The sequence below is a fragment of the Mustela erminea genome, chromosome 5 (assembly GCF_009829155.1).
Source record: "Mustela erminea isolate mMusErm1 chromosome 5, mMusErm1.Pri, whole genome shotgun sequence".
Taxonomy (NCBI): Eukaryota; Metazoa; Chordata; class Mammalia; order Carnivora; family Mustelidae; genus Mustela; species Mustela erminea.
The window spans coordinates 94,724,851-94,740,541 of NC_045618.1; the positions used below are offsets into that span (position 1 = coordinate 94,724,851).

The following is a 15,691-nucleotide window of genomic DNA, read 5'->3' on the forward strand; positions in this document are numbered from 1 at the left end:
GAAGAGACCATTTAGAAGGTTATTGCAGTAATCTAAGGAATGCTAGTGGTGTTAACCAAAGTGGTCGCAGTGTGAGGGTGTGAAAGATTGGATTTGGGATATGTGCAGCTGACAGGATGTTCTGATGGATTTGAGGAAAAAAAAGAAGAGTCAGTGGGTTTGAGCAACAGGAAGGACATAGTCGTTGTTGTCTGATATTGGGTAGGCTGCATGGAGAGCCCTTAGGATGGAGGGTACGGAGATCAGCAACTCCATTTTATTTTTACAATTTTAAAAAAGTTTTTATTTTTTATTTTTATTTTTTTACTAATCTTTACACCCAGTGTAGGGCTCAAATTCATGACCCTAAGATCAAGAGTGGTGTGCTCTTCTGACAGAGCCAACCAGGCACCCCTGAAACTCCATTTCAGACATAGTGCATTTGAAATAATGTAGGGTTTTAGAGTTTTTTTTGTTTTTTCATTTATATGACATTTGGGAAAAGGTAAAACTATAGGGACAGCAAATAGTTTATTGTTTCTTATAACGATACATTTGTCAAGACAGAACTGTACCATAAAGGAAGATAAATTTTACTGTATGTACATTAGACCCAAAAAAAAAAAAATCTATGAAGCAAACAAACAGAATTCTCTGAAAGCTCCTGATTCTGGGTTCTTCTAAGAAACTAGAAGTAAGAGTCTCACTAAGTTTATAGGAATTAAGCATGAGTAAGAAGTGACTAGGTAATTAGGAGGGTACCTAGTAGTTGATAGCTATGGTATGGAATGGAGATAAAGGAAATGTAATTCAAAGAAAAAATTATACATCTGGTTCTGAGCCCTATTAAATTAGCAATTTTATCTCTGAAAAGAACCTGTTAATTAATCACTTCAAAAAATGTAAGGGAAAATGGGAGACAAAAGTAAAATTGCTTTCTGATTATAACCTTAAAAAGAAGGCAGACATCAATAAAAACTTAATGTGTTTCCCAGTTTTTGCTTGACTGGCAATTATGAAACATACTTACTATTAGTTATGCCTTTTGATGTTTTTAAGCATATGCTTTCTTTCTTGCCTGAATTTCTTGTGTTTCATTCAGTATTTTCTATATATCAAATATGGTCCTAAAGTTCTTCATATACATTTATTTTTTCATGAAAAGGCATCTTAAAAACTCATTTTCAGAGGAGAAAGATAGCTAAGGCAAGAGCTTAAATAAATTGTCACAATCATCCAACCACATAGCCTGATTTCAAAGGCAAAACTAACTTTTTAAATAATTTTTTTAGACTTGTTTCAGTACATATTAAATATTTTTTGTGTAAAATAATTCCACAGGGCTTGAATTATTAAATTTAGAATAGGTCAAAACTAAATACTTCACTAGTTTTCATTTAATTAATTTTGCTACTTGAGGGACATCTGGGTGGCTCTGTTGATTAAACGTCTGGCTTGAGCTCAAGTCATGATCCAAGGGTCTTGGGATTGAGTCCCACATTGGGCTCCCTGCTTAGGGGGAAGCCTGCTTCTCCCTCTGTCGACTGTTCCCCATGCTTGTGCTCTTTCTCTGACAAATAAATAAATAAAATCTTTGAAAAATAAATAAACAGTGTTGCTGCTTGAAATTCTTATCTTTACACAGATTCTGAAATGAGAGCTATTTACATGAAATCTTTGCGCAGTCCATTGATGAGCAATCAGTATAAAATGGTCCATAAGAAACATAACAACATAAATATTTTCTCACAGGTATGAACTATAGAAATATGGCGGAGAGTTTCCTGATGAAATGTTGAAATATATTCCTGTTAATTAAGCCTCCATTGTTTCTAAAACTGGACTGTTAGAGCTATTTGAGATAATTTCTGCCCTGATTCAGGAAGGAAGGTGGAAGAAATGTATTCTCAGAATGCCTTTTTTCCTAATTTGGTCAAATTATTCTTATCTTCAGTTTGAGCCCATTAGAATTCACTATTGTTTTCCAATTAGAAGAATGTTTAAAAGAAGTGACTAGAAGTTCATCATAACTGTTAACAATTTTTAAGTCTTACATGTTCTCTTATTTCTCTTGAAAATTATTTTTTTACAAAGGGATTAATTATAGATTATTTTTCATTTATGGACAAATTTTCACACTAGTCTTCTTTGTTTACAAATTGCCAATATTCAGCCTGGTAATATGGTCATTCATATCTCTATACTTCCATTGTGTTTGTTATGTAGCACTTATCCACATTGTTTATAAATTACTGTTTATTTTTCTGGCTATCTACCTAGTATGAATTTCTAGAGGGTAAATTATTCTTTTTTTTAATCTGTCTTCCCATTTTCTTCCATAAAGAATATAGTCAGGATATATTTGTTGAGTGCAAGTGACTGAATTGATAAAGCGAAATATTCATAAAGATTTCATGTACTTAAAAGAATATGTTAAATACATACTGATTTTATGAAAGAAATTTATAATGTGCTAATTGGTATATTTACTATAGATTCCTGAGCAAGATGAAACCTACTTAGAAGATAGTTTTTGTGTTGATGAAGATGAGTCTTACAAAAGCCAATCAAGTGAAGAAGAAGTGTGTGTTGATTTCAACATAATAACTGAAGATTGCTTTGCAAGTGGGAGTAAAAAATATAAAACCCGACGTGCAGTAAAGCTAAAACAAATGGAGATGAGACAGAATTGTGCACGTTCAAAAAAGAAATTATCCAGAATTATTTTACCAGATGATTCAAGTGAGGAGGAAAACACTGTAAATGATAACAGAGAATCCAGTATTGTGGTTAACCCAAGCACTGTTAATAAGAGCAACCAGCAGGACCATTGTTCGAATATAGTGTGTTTTGGGTCTTCATTGCAGTCCAAGGACCGTTGTGCCCCAGTTGTTAATCAGTCACCACAGCAGAGACAACAGACACCACTTCATTTAAAGGATGCAGTTTCTGACTTCAAACCTCAGAGCTGTAATAAAATTGAACCTACCTCACCGTCATTCTCTTCTGTTGATTCACAGAAAGACTGTAGAAAATTTCCAATTCATTTAAAGGTATGGATCAAATTAGAGGAAAAAACCTTCATATGTTTACCAAAAGAGATTTTTTGCTGTTTTCCTTTTTTTTTCCTAAGTCTATTCTTTTTTTTTTTTTTTTGAAGTAATCTTTATACCCAACGTGGGGCTTGAATTCACAAACCCAACATCTAGAGTCCCATGCTCTTCCAACTGTGCTAGCCAGTTTCCCCTGTTGTTTTGCTTTTTTGTGTGTTTTGTGTTAAGTAAGTCAAAATTAGCAAGTGGTGAATTCTTTTTTTTTTTTTTAAGATTTTATTTTTGAGAGAGAGAGAGCATATGTAGGCAGAGCGGCAGGCAGAGGGAGAGGGAGAAGCGGACTCCCTGCTAAGTAGGGAGCCTGATGAGGAACTTGATCCCAGGACCCTGGGATCATGACCTGAGCGAAAGACAGATGCTTAATCCACTGAGCCACCCAGGTGCCTCAGTGGTGAAATTCTTCAAACAAAATAGTACACTAAATTTATTGATAATTCATATAGGGATGTTTATGTTTTAATTTTTTTAAGTATGATAATCGTTTTCTTAATAAAACTCTATAAAGAAGCTTGAGGGACGCCTGGGTGGCTCAGCTGTTTGGACAACTGCCTTTGGCTCAGGTCATGATCCGGGAGTCCCAGGATCGAGTCCCACATCGGGCTCCCAGCTCCACGGGGAGTCTGCTTCTCCCTCGGACCTTCTCCTCGCTCATGCTCTCTCTCATTGTCTCTCTCTCAAATAAATAAAAAAATAAAATCTTTAAAAAAAAAAAAAACTCTATAAAGAAGCTTGATAGTTTTACAGAAAGGATGTAGGAAATGGGCTGCTTGCAGAATAAAATTAGCAGGAGTTACATGCTCAGAACTAGTTCCCCACAGATTAACTTTCTTTTCCCTGTTTCAGATATGTAACTTTACTGGGGAGAGAAGTTTAGGAACCACTACTTGATTTCCTTCCTTTAAAATTTTCTCTTTTTAGAATGGCCAGATAGTCCAGTTTCCAACTTCTCCCTGTCTTTTATTATTGCTGAAATAATCCCTAAAGCGACTTATAGTTTTTAAATTTATATATTTTTGTTAAAATAGGGGTTAAAGGTTTTGGTAATAGGAATCCCTTAACTGTACATAACTGAGTTCTTTCCTTGATTGTTATCTTGGAGAGAGACCTAGACCTAAACTTCTATTTCTCTAAATACCTTATTCCGAGTGTTTTAGGCCATTCGGCCTTAGCAACATGCTCTAGTATCAATACTGTAGCTCTTAATTTGATGTTTCCAACTTTTTGTTTTTAGAGGTTTATTTATTTATTTTAGAGAGAGAGAAGAGGTGGAGAGGAAGAGGGAAAGGGGCAATCTTGGGCTCCATGCCGAGTGGAATCCAACACAGGGCTCAATCCTACAACCCCAAGATCATGACCTGACCTGAAGAGTAAGAGGCTTGACCAACGGAGCCACCCAGGCATCTGGATGTTTCCAATTTTAAACTTTCCCCAGGCTTTTTTGCACAAAGTTATTTCTTCAAGGCATAATTAGAATAAAGGTGACTAGATTAAGTCTTGTAATAGAACTCAAGGCTAATTAATTTCTCTGAGCCTCAGTATCTTTAGCTATAGTATAAAGATAATAATCCCAAGGGTCAAAGTACATAGTAAACCCCTGGGTTTAAGATGGTTCAACTTAATTTTTTGACATTATGATGGGTGTGAAAACAATATGCATTATGTAGAAACCCTACTTAAGATTTTGAATTTTTTATCTTGTCCTGGGTCAGCAACCTGTAGTTTGATACTCTGAGGTCATGTTGGCAGCTGCAGCTTCCAGTCAGCTACACACTTGTGAGTGTGAACCACTAATACACTTGTAACTCTCTCTACCCATACAGCCATCCTGTTTTACACATTTAGTACAGTATTCAATAAATTACAAGAGATATTCAACACTTTTATTGTAAAATAGGCTTTAAATCAGATGGGTTTTTCCCAGCATTGGCCAATGTATGTATGCTGAGCAAATTTAAGGTATAAGGTAAGCTATGATGTTCAGTAGGTTAGGTGCATTAAATGCATTTGCTACTTAACAATCTTTTCAATTTATGATGTATTTATTGAGAGGTAATCCTATCTCATACTTGAGAAAGATCTGTATATGCACAATCCTTTGGAAAGCAGAAGCACTAACTACATTTCTACATTGGCATGCTCTAAAAAATGGATACATCTAGTAATACTTTGAGGACTGAAAAAGGATGAATAGATTTTTTATAGAAAGGTGTTTTCAATTTTCTTCTGTTACTTATACTCCATTTCAACGTAGTATGATTCTTCTCACTTGAAGTAGGAGGGGTGAGAACATGAGGTACATTTTTGTTGATGGTGGATTTTTCCTTGGGAAGAGGTAACTTTTATACAGTCTCAGTTTTTTTCTTTACAGTTTCTGAACTTCAATGTTATGTTTAGGAAACAGTTTTCTACTTCAAAATAACTTAGTATTCTAAATATTCTCTTTTGTTTCTTTAATGCAGTTATTTTTTAAATTGAATACTGAATTATTTTGAAGATTATTTTTGAGTGATTAGGACTTCCATCTTTAGTTTAGGATGTGGAAAACTGGAAAGAACATTGTTCCCTTCCTAGTCACAGCAGCAACAAAAAGCCAGATAATCCACAGAATCATGGTTTTACTTGAAACTATTGTGGAGCTGAGGTTGTAGATGAGCCTCATTTCTAAGGAAAGACAAGTGCTTCCAATGAAAGACTAGTTGATTTGGCACAGTTACTGCCAAAGTTACTGGGTACTGTATATTTTGGTAAGAAGACTAAGCTAAAACTTTAATAAATTGCAGAAGGCAATAAACTAGCATGAAAATTTAGAACCACTGGGAATTACACACAGAGAGGAATTCATAACTCCTCATGGGCTAGTCTCCATAGATTCAATCAGGTGTTCACAGGAAAGACAGAATCAGAGAAAGCCTCCTTTGCTAATGCCAGGCCTTTGGGAATAGAAGTTACTATAGAAAAGGCAGCAAACCCCATCTGTTTCCTTTCTCCCCTATTTCTCCTATAGAACAAAAAGCTGCTGGGGATGAGCAGCAGACCTTATAGCTATACCTCAGAGCCTAGGTGAAAGACCCTTTGCAGATGGAAGAAGGCAAAAAGGAAAAACATTCTATACCTGAGACAGAAGCGTGAAAACATCTTGGGCCTAGAGAATTAGAGATCTTCAACCACTGGGAGGAAGGAGGGCAGGATCACTGAGCAGATCCTATTTCTGAGACTGAGGGACAAAAGTCCAGCTCAGGCTGAAGCAGGAAAGAAGGAAAGAAGAATTTCCCTCCCTCCCCCACCACCACTTGCCCTGCTGCCGCCATGCCACCTCATGTGTCTAACATTCTTTCCAAGCAGGCTAGCAAGCACTAAGTAACAAAAACAATCAACTGCTGACAGGAACAAGGGTATAAAGGGAGAACATCACTGAGGTGCAGGCTCTCAGAGAAGATGTAAAGCTGAGAGAACATTTCAAAAAATCATCGGCAGAACCCTGTCCCCATCCTAAATACAAAGTAACACTATGGGAGTTTAAAGTCTCTAGGCTAGTCATAGCAATAAGAAAACCGGGATGCCTGGGTGGTTCAGTCAGTTAAGCATCTGCTTCAGCTTGAGTCATGATCACAAGATCCTGGGACTGAGTCCCACATCAGGTCCCTTCCACAGCAGGGAGTCTGCTCCCTTTGCCTGCCACTCCCTGCTTGTATGTACGTGCTTTCTTTCTGACAAATAAATAAGACCTTTAAAGACAAAACAAAACCCTAAACTAAACTTTTGACTAGATTGGTTAAACACCACACACTAAAGGCCTAGCCCCCCCCCCCCCAAAAAAGCATAGCTGTTTCTAGAATTACCTTACACGAGATGTCTGGCTTTCGCCCAAAAGTTACAAGATATATAGAAGAAGAAAACATTCCCAAGAACTTTCAGGTATGACTCAGATGTTGGAAATACCAGATAAGTATTTTAAGATAATCTTGATTAATATATTAAAGGTTCTAGTGGAAAAGTAAAACAAACATGCATGAAGAGAAAGAGACCATCATTCCAGAAATGGAAAATATAAAAAACAAGAAAGTGGAAATGCTAGAAATGGAAAGCATACTAAGAGTGATGAAGAATATCTTTAATGAGCCCATCAGTAGATGCAACACAATCATGGAACGAGAACGAACTTAAAGCTTGGTCAATAGAAATTACCCAATATGAAACACAAAGGGTGAATAAAAAAACCTCAGCATGGAGCATCCAAGAGCTCTGGGACTGTGTCCAACAATCTAAGATACACGTAATTGGAATTAAGGAGAAGAGAGAATAGGTTAGAAGATCTATTTGTACAGGCAATGACTGAGAATTTTCCAAAATTAATTGGCAAACAAATATCTGAGTCTCTATTTTCACTTCTTTTTGGTATATACCTAGGAGTAGAATTACTGGGTCATACAGTAATTCTGTGTTGGTTTTTTTTTTTTTTTTTAAAGATTTTATTTTTTTTGACAGACAAAGATCACAAGTAGGCAGAAAGGCAGGCTCCATGCTGAGCAGAGAGCCCAATGTGGGGCTTGATCCCAGGACCCTGGGATCATGACCTGAGCTGAAGGCAGGAGCTCAACCCACTGAGCCACCCAGGCGCCCCTTGTGTTTAACTTTTAAGGAACCTCCAAACTGTTTTCCACAGTGGCCAAACTATTTTACATTCCCACCAGCAATGTAGGTTCCAGTTTTTTCACATTCAGACAACACTTATTTTACTGCTTTGTTTTTCATTTTAGCCATCCTACTAGGTGTGAAGTGGTAGCTTGGTCCTTCATGTTACATAGTCACTTTGATCATGTTGAAGGAAGAAAAAAACAGTTAAAAAGAAGAAATAATATCAGTAAGGAAAATAAGTTTCAGGTGTTAGAAGTTTATGGCACTAATATTTAACCTGATAGTTACCAATATTTTCCACCTTTTCAGGTTGGTCGTACTCTGGAGGATTTGAGAACTTCCGTGGCAAATTGTTCCAATTCAAGACCACATTTGCCTGGCACATATGCTTCTCTTAGACTTCCACAGGAAGGCCAAAGAACTTGTATTCTTGTAGATAGTTGTGAAATCACTTCTGGATCAGAAGTAATTTCTTCCCTAAGAGCAATTCATGGCTTACAAGTAGAGGTTTGTCCTCTTAATGGCTGTGATTACATTGTGAGCAACCGCATGGTGGTGGAAAGGAGGTCTCAATCTGAGATGTTAAATAGTATCAATAAGAACAAACTCATTGACCAGATCCAGTACCTACAGAGCATGTTTGAAAGAATATGTGTGATAGTGGAGAAGGACAGAGAAAAAACAGGTTTGTGTTTTTAAATGTTTTTGTTTATAAAGCTGTAAAGGAACTAGATTATTGTTTAATTCACTCTGCTATCAGTATTTGGAAACTCTTAAAATATAAATACCTGACTCAAAAATGTCACTTTATGTGTTTATATGAAGCCATAATGTTTTTCATTAGTCATTATATTTATTTTATGCTATTATCATTAGCTGCTTCATAAATAGGTTTATTTTTGGATTTTTTTAGTCATTGTGTTTAAAGGCAGTTTGAGAGTCAAAGGGTAAGAAATTGAAGGCAAGTAAACCAGTCATGCATTTTTTTCAGGGGCTTCAGAAAGGATAGGACCTTAAGGCAGTAGTGGGAAAAAGGAGGAGGATTTAGGGGATTTAGGAGGCAGGATTAGCAGTAGTTGGTGGAAGGAGGCAAGAATTACCCTTGAATCAACTGATTTCTTTCACCGGGCACTAGGTAGTGCTGCTTTTTATTAATTATGATTATCAGAGAAGAGCAGATTTGAGGTATAAAGAGAGTTCAGTTGAATACTCAGGTGTTCTTATTAGGGAGCTGAAATGGGTGCACAGGAGCTTCAATTACGGAATTTCTTTGGGTGGTACCTACTTGAAGGGGGAGCCCTGAGAATGATAAAAAAGGTCATGGAATATGGAATCAGAAGACACACTGAATTCTATTGTCACAATAGCTATGTGACGTTGCATTAACAAATCACTCTCTCTGAGGGGTTAATAATATACTTGTTCTATTCATTTTGTAATATTATGAGGACTAAGAGAAATCATGCAGGCAAAAGGCCAGTATGGAAGAATTCAAGAGTTATACAGCAACACAGTATAAAGTAAAAGGAAATAATGTAGTTTATATAAAACATTGGGTTGATAATTGAACATTGTATCTTTTTATCCCCATACTGTCAGTGGTAAACTATATGGCCTTGGATAAGTCACTCTTTCAGTAGCCACGTTTGTCTGTCTCTTTCTTTCCTTCTTTCTTTTTCTGACAAGTGACTTAATTAAGCTATCTCTTCGGTCCTCTTAGGGTTAAAATTCTATAATTTCCTCTTTATCAAAATATCCTTTATAAAGGAAATAGATTTGGAATAAAAGGAAAGTAACATGGCAAAAGTTGCAGGAAAAAAAAGTTATGGAAAAATTTTTGTTTTTCCGTAATGAAAAGTGCCCCCAAAAGGATGGAGGATAGAATATGAAAAGAAATGAATGGGAAAGGTAGGGAAGTAACTTAATAGGCAAGAATTAAGGATGACGCTAAAATGGGTATGCAGGGTTTTGAGTTACTCTTGGGATAAATATGTAAGATTATATATCAGTTAAGCCAGTACTTGAGCTAACTGATGTGCTAGCATTATGAATTTTAGAGATAATATGCTATTGGTGTTTAGCAATGAATTATCTAGGAATATGAGATCTCTCCTGCTGACTCATCTTTTTGATTCCAACTGAAGATCCTCATAAGGATAATTCTTCCTATTTTATCTCCCAGATACTTGAGAATCACTAAATCTTCAGTTGAGCCTTTCTCATTAGCATAAGATGGCACTAATTTGCTTAATGGGTATGGATCTTGGGATTTTGATTATATGTAGTATTAATGATTCTACTTAATATAATTTACTAATTATAGTTAATTTTAATTAATTAATTAATTAATGTAATTTAATGTATTTTCCTAAATATGAAATATTTAGGAGACATATCCAGGATGTTTAGGAGAACAAAGAGCTACGACAACTTGCTGAGTGCCTTAATTGGTGCTGGAATCCGAATTCTTTTCAGTTCCTGCCAAGAAGAAACTGCAGATTTGCTAAAGGAACTATCTTTACTAGAACAAAGAAAGAATGTTGGTATTCATGTTCCAACGGTGGTGAGCAGAAGTAAATGTGAGGCACTTCAATTTTATCTAAGTATTCCCAATATAAGTTACATAGCTGCATTAAATATGTGTCACCGGTTTTCTTCTGTGAAAAAGATGACTAACAGGTATGTCTGTTTTAATATTTTTATTTTTTTTAAGATTTTATTTATTTATTTGACACAGAGAGACACCAAGAGAGGGAACACAAGCCAGGGTAGTGGGAGAGGGAGAAGCAGGCTTCCTGCCAAGACTGGAGCCTGAGGTGGAGCTCGATCCATTGCCTTTGGGGAACTTAGAGCCTTCTGGGAGCTAGAGAGACAGCTCTTATATCTGAGCTTACATTTTTTTTTTTTTGAACATACACGGTAGATCATTTATTATACAAATCACATTTTTTTTTTTTTTTTTTTTTTAAGATTTTATTTATTTATTTGACAGACAGAGATCACAAGTAGGCAGAGAGGCAGGCAGAGAGTGAGAGAGGGAAGCAGGCTCCCTGCTGAGCAGAGAGCCCGATGCGGGACTCGATCCCAGGATCCCGAGATCATGACCTGAGCCGAAGGCAGCGGCTTAACCCACTGAGCCACCCAGGCGCCCACAAATCACATTTTTTAACCAAAGTAAAGATAAATTACAACATTAATTTAAGCTACAAATTACACAGGTATCGCAATGAAATGCATAGGTCGTAAGGCTCACTTTGGATTCATCCCAAGAACATAAAAATGCACTTACTTTTTCTTAAAGTGAAAACTAAGCAGTTCCTTAACTTTACATTATTATGTCCTCACAAGTTCACCTTCCCATCAATATCCTTCTCTAGAAAAGAGATTGAGAGCTCATTGTCAAGGTAGAGCAATATTGTCCAGCAACATACTAACATCTCCACTGTCAAGGGCTACTTGTATTATAAGTTCCCCAATGTACTTTTTTTTTTTTTTTGCTTTTTAAAAATATTTATTTATTTATATTTCTTTTCGACGTAACAGTATTCATTGTTTTTGCACCACACCCAATGCTCCATGCAATCTGGGCCCTCCTTAATACCCACCACCTGGCTCCCCCAACCCCTCACCCCCCGCCCCTTCAAAACCCTCAGGTTGTTTTTCAGAGTCCATAGTCTCTCATGGCTCACCTCCCCTTCCAGTTTCCCTCAACTCCCTTCTCTCCATCTCCCCATGTCCTCCATGTTATTTGTTATGCTCCACAAGTAAGTGAAACCATATGATAATTGACTCTCTTTTTGACTTATTTCACTCCGCATAATCTCTTCCAGTCCCGTCCATGAGCTTGCATTTTTTTATCCTCTTTTTTTTTTTTTAAAGATTTTATTTATTTATTTGACAGAGAGAGAGATCACAAGCAGGCAGAGAGGCAGGCAAAGAGAGAGGAGGAAGCAGGCTCCCTGCTGAGCAGAGAGCCCGATGCAGGCCTCAATCCCAGGATCCTGGGATCATGACCTGAGCCGAAGGCAGCGGCTTAACCCACTGAGCCACCCAGGCGCCCCTTATCCTCTTTTTTTAATTGTGTTATGTTAGTCACCATACAATACATAATTGGTGTTTGATGTAGTATTCCACAGTTCATTGTTTACGTATAATACCCAGTGCTGCTTGCAATACGTTCCCAACTTAATACCTGCCACCAGGCTCACCCATTCCTCCCACCCTTCTCCCCTCTAAAACTCCGAGTTTCTCAGAGTCTGGGCTGTTTAGTTTTGGAACTAGACAAATGTGATAGTTACAAATTTTACAAGATTTTGTCTGTTATATTGCTTGAAAAGGAAGATTTCAGAAAATAGGTTAATTAAACCAAAGGCCCATGTGTAAAACAATGAAATTATTTTTATATATGACTTTAAATATAGAGAATAACTTTTATTTAAACTCATGCTAAGGACATATTAACTCTTTTATGTTTGGTGCTCTTTAAGCAAATAAGATTAAATTATACAAAAGTTCTACTCATTTATTTTTCAGCTCACCTCAAGAAATCTCTTTATGTGCACAAGTAACTCATCAGAAGGCTGAGGAGATATACAGATATATTCACTATGTATTTGATGTGCAGATGTTACCAGATGGTCAACCAAAGTAGACTACAATCTGATGCATGATCATATTGCTCAGGTTCAGTTATGAAAAAGAACTCTCGCAATACTGAATGCACTTCAATAATCATTATTGTGGTTTGTGGTGATCAGTTTAAAATATGTAAAAGAATAGTTTCATATGTATTTTATATTGTGTATATTTTTATTTATATAGATTATAATTATTTTAAAAGAAAACCTGATACTCAGTAATCATTTTGATTAACTAGATTATGAAACTTATTTATTGAATAAAAGAAGGTTTACTGAAGGTGCTTTAAAGAAAGTAGAAGCTTGGGATAGAGATGTATTTTAGAAAATTTCCAGAGATTATAGCACTGTACTTGCCATTTGTTAGCATAATAGGTTGAGGTGTCTGACTGCTGCCAACTTAATGGTCATAAATAATTTTCCTATATAAAAATGATATTATCATACAGAATATTTTAAATGTCCTGAGTCTATCTACATATTGGGTAAGATGTGAATGGTAGCTCTATCATTAGAAGTGTGCTTCAGTTACTAGGAGAGATGAAAATTTAACTGAGTATGATTATCTTATCAAAAGTGTCCCAATCAAGTATAGTCAAATCCTGCTAGTATGAACTCCAACCCACATTGCTTTTTTTGTTGTTGAAATATCATATTCAGAGAAGTGGAGTATTGGCTTAGATTTGGGAAACTGGTTAGTATCAGATGAGCTGTTGAATGTGAACTTCACTGTGCCCTTAATAGTGTCTGTGATGCTATTAATATTTTAGGATGTCTCCAGTTTTATCTGCAATATCTGAGGCCCTCTTAGTCAGTCTTTAACTATGGATCCCCTTCCCCCCCACCCCCCATTTAGAGTCCTTTATTCTCTGGTTGCCTCATTGTTTTCTTGTTACCCTGCAGAGTAGGTGAACTAACCTCACAGTTGAGTTCTGCTTGCCTTACACCAGGCAGGGACTTCAGAGTTCACCTAATTCAGATTTTTTTTTTTTTAAAGATTTTATTTATTTATTTGACAGAGAGAGATCACAAGTAGGCAGAGAGGCAGGCAGAGAAAGAGAGGAGGAAGCAAGCTCCCTGCCGAGAAGAGAGCCCGATGCGGGACTCCATCCCAGCACCCCGAGATCATGACCTGAGCCGAAGGCAGCGGCCCAACCCATGAGCCACCCAGGCGCCCCTAATTCAGATTTCTTTTCTCTTTTCTTATCAGGTAGAAATAAGGCCCACAAACAAGTGACTCATTCAAGTTTACTGGGAAATCTAGAACCAGAACCCAGGAATTAGAGACAGGTCCTGCCCCCACCACTAAAAAGTTAACCCTTAATTGTGAGCTTAGCTTCTTTGTGGTAGTATAAATTCTTAATTCTACTTAGAGCAGCAGATTTCATAGTTCTACTGTTCAATAATTCTGTCGAAGTGAGAAATTCTAGAAGTTACTGGCTCATGTGCAAGCATCGATTTATTTTTCTTTCAGGCTCAAATTTACCCTTTGGAATCTTGCTATAATGGACTGGACTTTTTGAACATTTCTCCCCACAGTGGGCATGATTTAAGCTTTATCAGTAGAAGGAAGGGGCTTCTTTCTGGCTCCAGTTTGCTATTCTGCTGCTGCTTATTCCTGCTACCTGTTGTCAGTGGTGCAGGTGGGGGGGGGGGGGACATTTGGTGGTACCATGCCCTAGCTGCATTCCAGAAGCATGCAGTTCCTCAACAACTTCCTACTGACCTGGGAATGATGACCACCTTGCAGCACCTCCCATGCAGACACCAGTGTGCTCATATTCTTTGTGTCCAACCACCAGACAAAATATTCTATTAATTAACCTGGTGTGAGGGTGACAACCTAGAAGATTTTATTTATTTATGCTTGCCGTGTACAGAGCTCTATCCATATTTAAGCTGCAGTAGTCTTCTTTATACTTTCATTGGTAGCGCTTAACTGTCAACCTTACTGATTATTAATCCATCTTTAAGCCTACTTTTAAGTTTCCTTTGGAGGTTACTTTAAGGCTTACTAGCTTATCTTATGACCTGATGGAAAGAAATGGAACTAACCAAGTACCTGGCAAGTGGGATACAGTAAAGTAGACTAGGAAGGACACTGAATGAGTTCTAGCAGGACAAAGGGAATTGGGAAGGGGGGGAAGGCCGCACTTTAGGGTGTTAAGTCTGTGCTATATCAAAATTATCCTTTTGTTTCCCATTATGGAATTTAAGTACCCTCTAACTCCTTAAAAACACTATCCATTAACATTAAACAGCATGGTATTATACCAAATATTGGCAATTTAAGTCATAAAACTGTATTTCACTAAGATAATCTCTTCATTTGTTCCATTCTACATCTTAGTCTTTGTGGCAGAAACAATTATGAACTCAGTCTAATATCTCAGCAATATTCTTTTCAAATCTTATGTTTCCAAAAGTTTAATAGTTATACAACTGATTGTTACTGACTAAATTCTTAAGAAACAAGAAAACATATTTTTTACTAAAAGTTCTGAGAATTTTTGAGGCAACAAGCTGAACCAATAACAAAGTGCATATTTATTTACTTTTTATGATCCAGTAATCAAACAACAACAACCAAAATACAAATGTTATAAAACCAAACCAAGTTTATTTGAACAATCTAACTGGAGAGAAAAGGTAAGTGAATATATACTATAACCACAGGAAAAATATTGTATGTCAAATTTCAAAACAGAGTGGCAAAATGAGCTAAATAATGTTTATTTCTAAAGGAGCTGAAAAGAAAATGTTCACTATAACATGGTTTATTAACTTCTTACAATGTAGTTCAACTACTTGAATGTTTGCCTAATCCAGTCTTTTTGAGACCAATGTCTGCATATGTAAATAAGGCGTAATGCAACAAAATTTGTTCTCTGATTCTACCTAATAAAATACCGAAAAAGCAATAAATTAAATTTATATAGGTTTCATAGGTATGCTAATCACAAGTTTTAAGAAAAAAACCTGGAGAAAGAGTGTCACGTTAGTTTCAACAACATGTAATTTAAACATTAAATCAATTCTGGCTTGTATACCAAGTGATAACAAATGCTAACTCAGACATTTTCATGTACCTAGTATCCAGTACCCAGCAATTCAGTCTACTTTTCATTCTCCCTCCCCAACCCTATTCCTAAAGGGAGCAATATTTTCTTGGAAGCTTTTAAAAAATCTGGAACATGATTTTCTTAAAGTAAGCAGACTTGGATGCTTAAGCGAGACTTATCTAGAATTTTTTTTAAGATTTTATTTATTTGACAGAGATCACAAATAGAGAGGCAGGTGGGGGTGGGGGGAGCAGGCCCCCTGCCA

General features: G+C 36.5%; 1 protein-coding gene across 2 annotated transcripts in view; it reads left to right on the forward strand.

The window, feature by feature from the left end:
- Positions 1-15,677, forward strand: part of FANCM (FA complementation group M) — a 66,768-nt gene extending 51,091 nt beyond the window's left edge. For both annotated transcript variants that reach the window (XM_032344125.1, XM_032344126.1), the window contains 6 exons: positions 1,625-1,731; positions 2,475-3,032; positions 8,037-8,412; positions 10,115-10,406; positions 12,261-12,410; positions 13,839-15,677. In XM_032344125.1, the coding sequence (XP_032200016.1) occupies positions 1,625-1,731; positions 2,475-3,032; positions 8,037-8,412; positions 10,115-10,406; positions 12,261-12,378 (1,451 nt within the window). In that variant the 3' untranslated portion in view covers positions 12,379-12,410; positions 13,839-15,677. The remainder of the gene's footprint in view (positions 1-1,624; positions 1,732-2,474; positions 3,033-8,036; positions 8,413-10,114; positions 10,407-12,260; positions 12,411-13,838) is intronic.
- Positions 15,678-15,691: the final 14 nt, after the last annotated feature.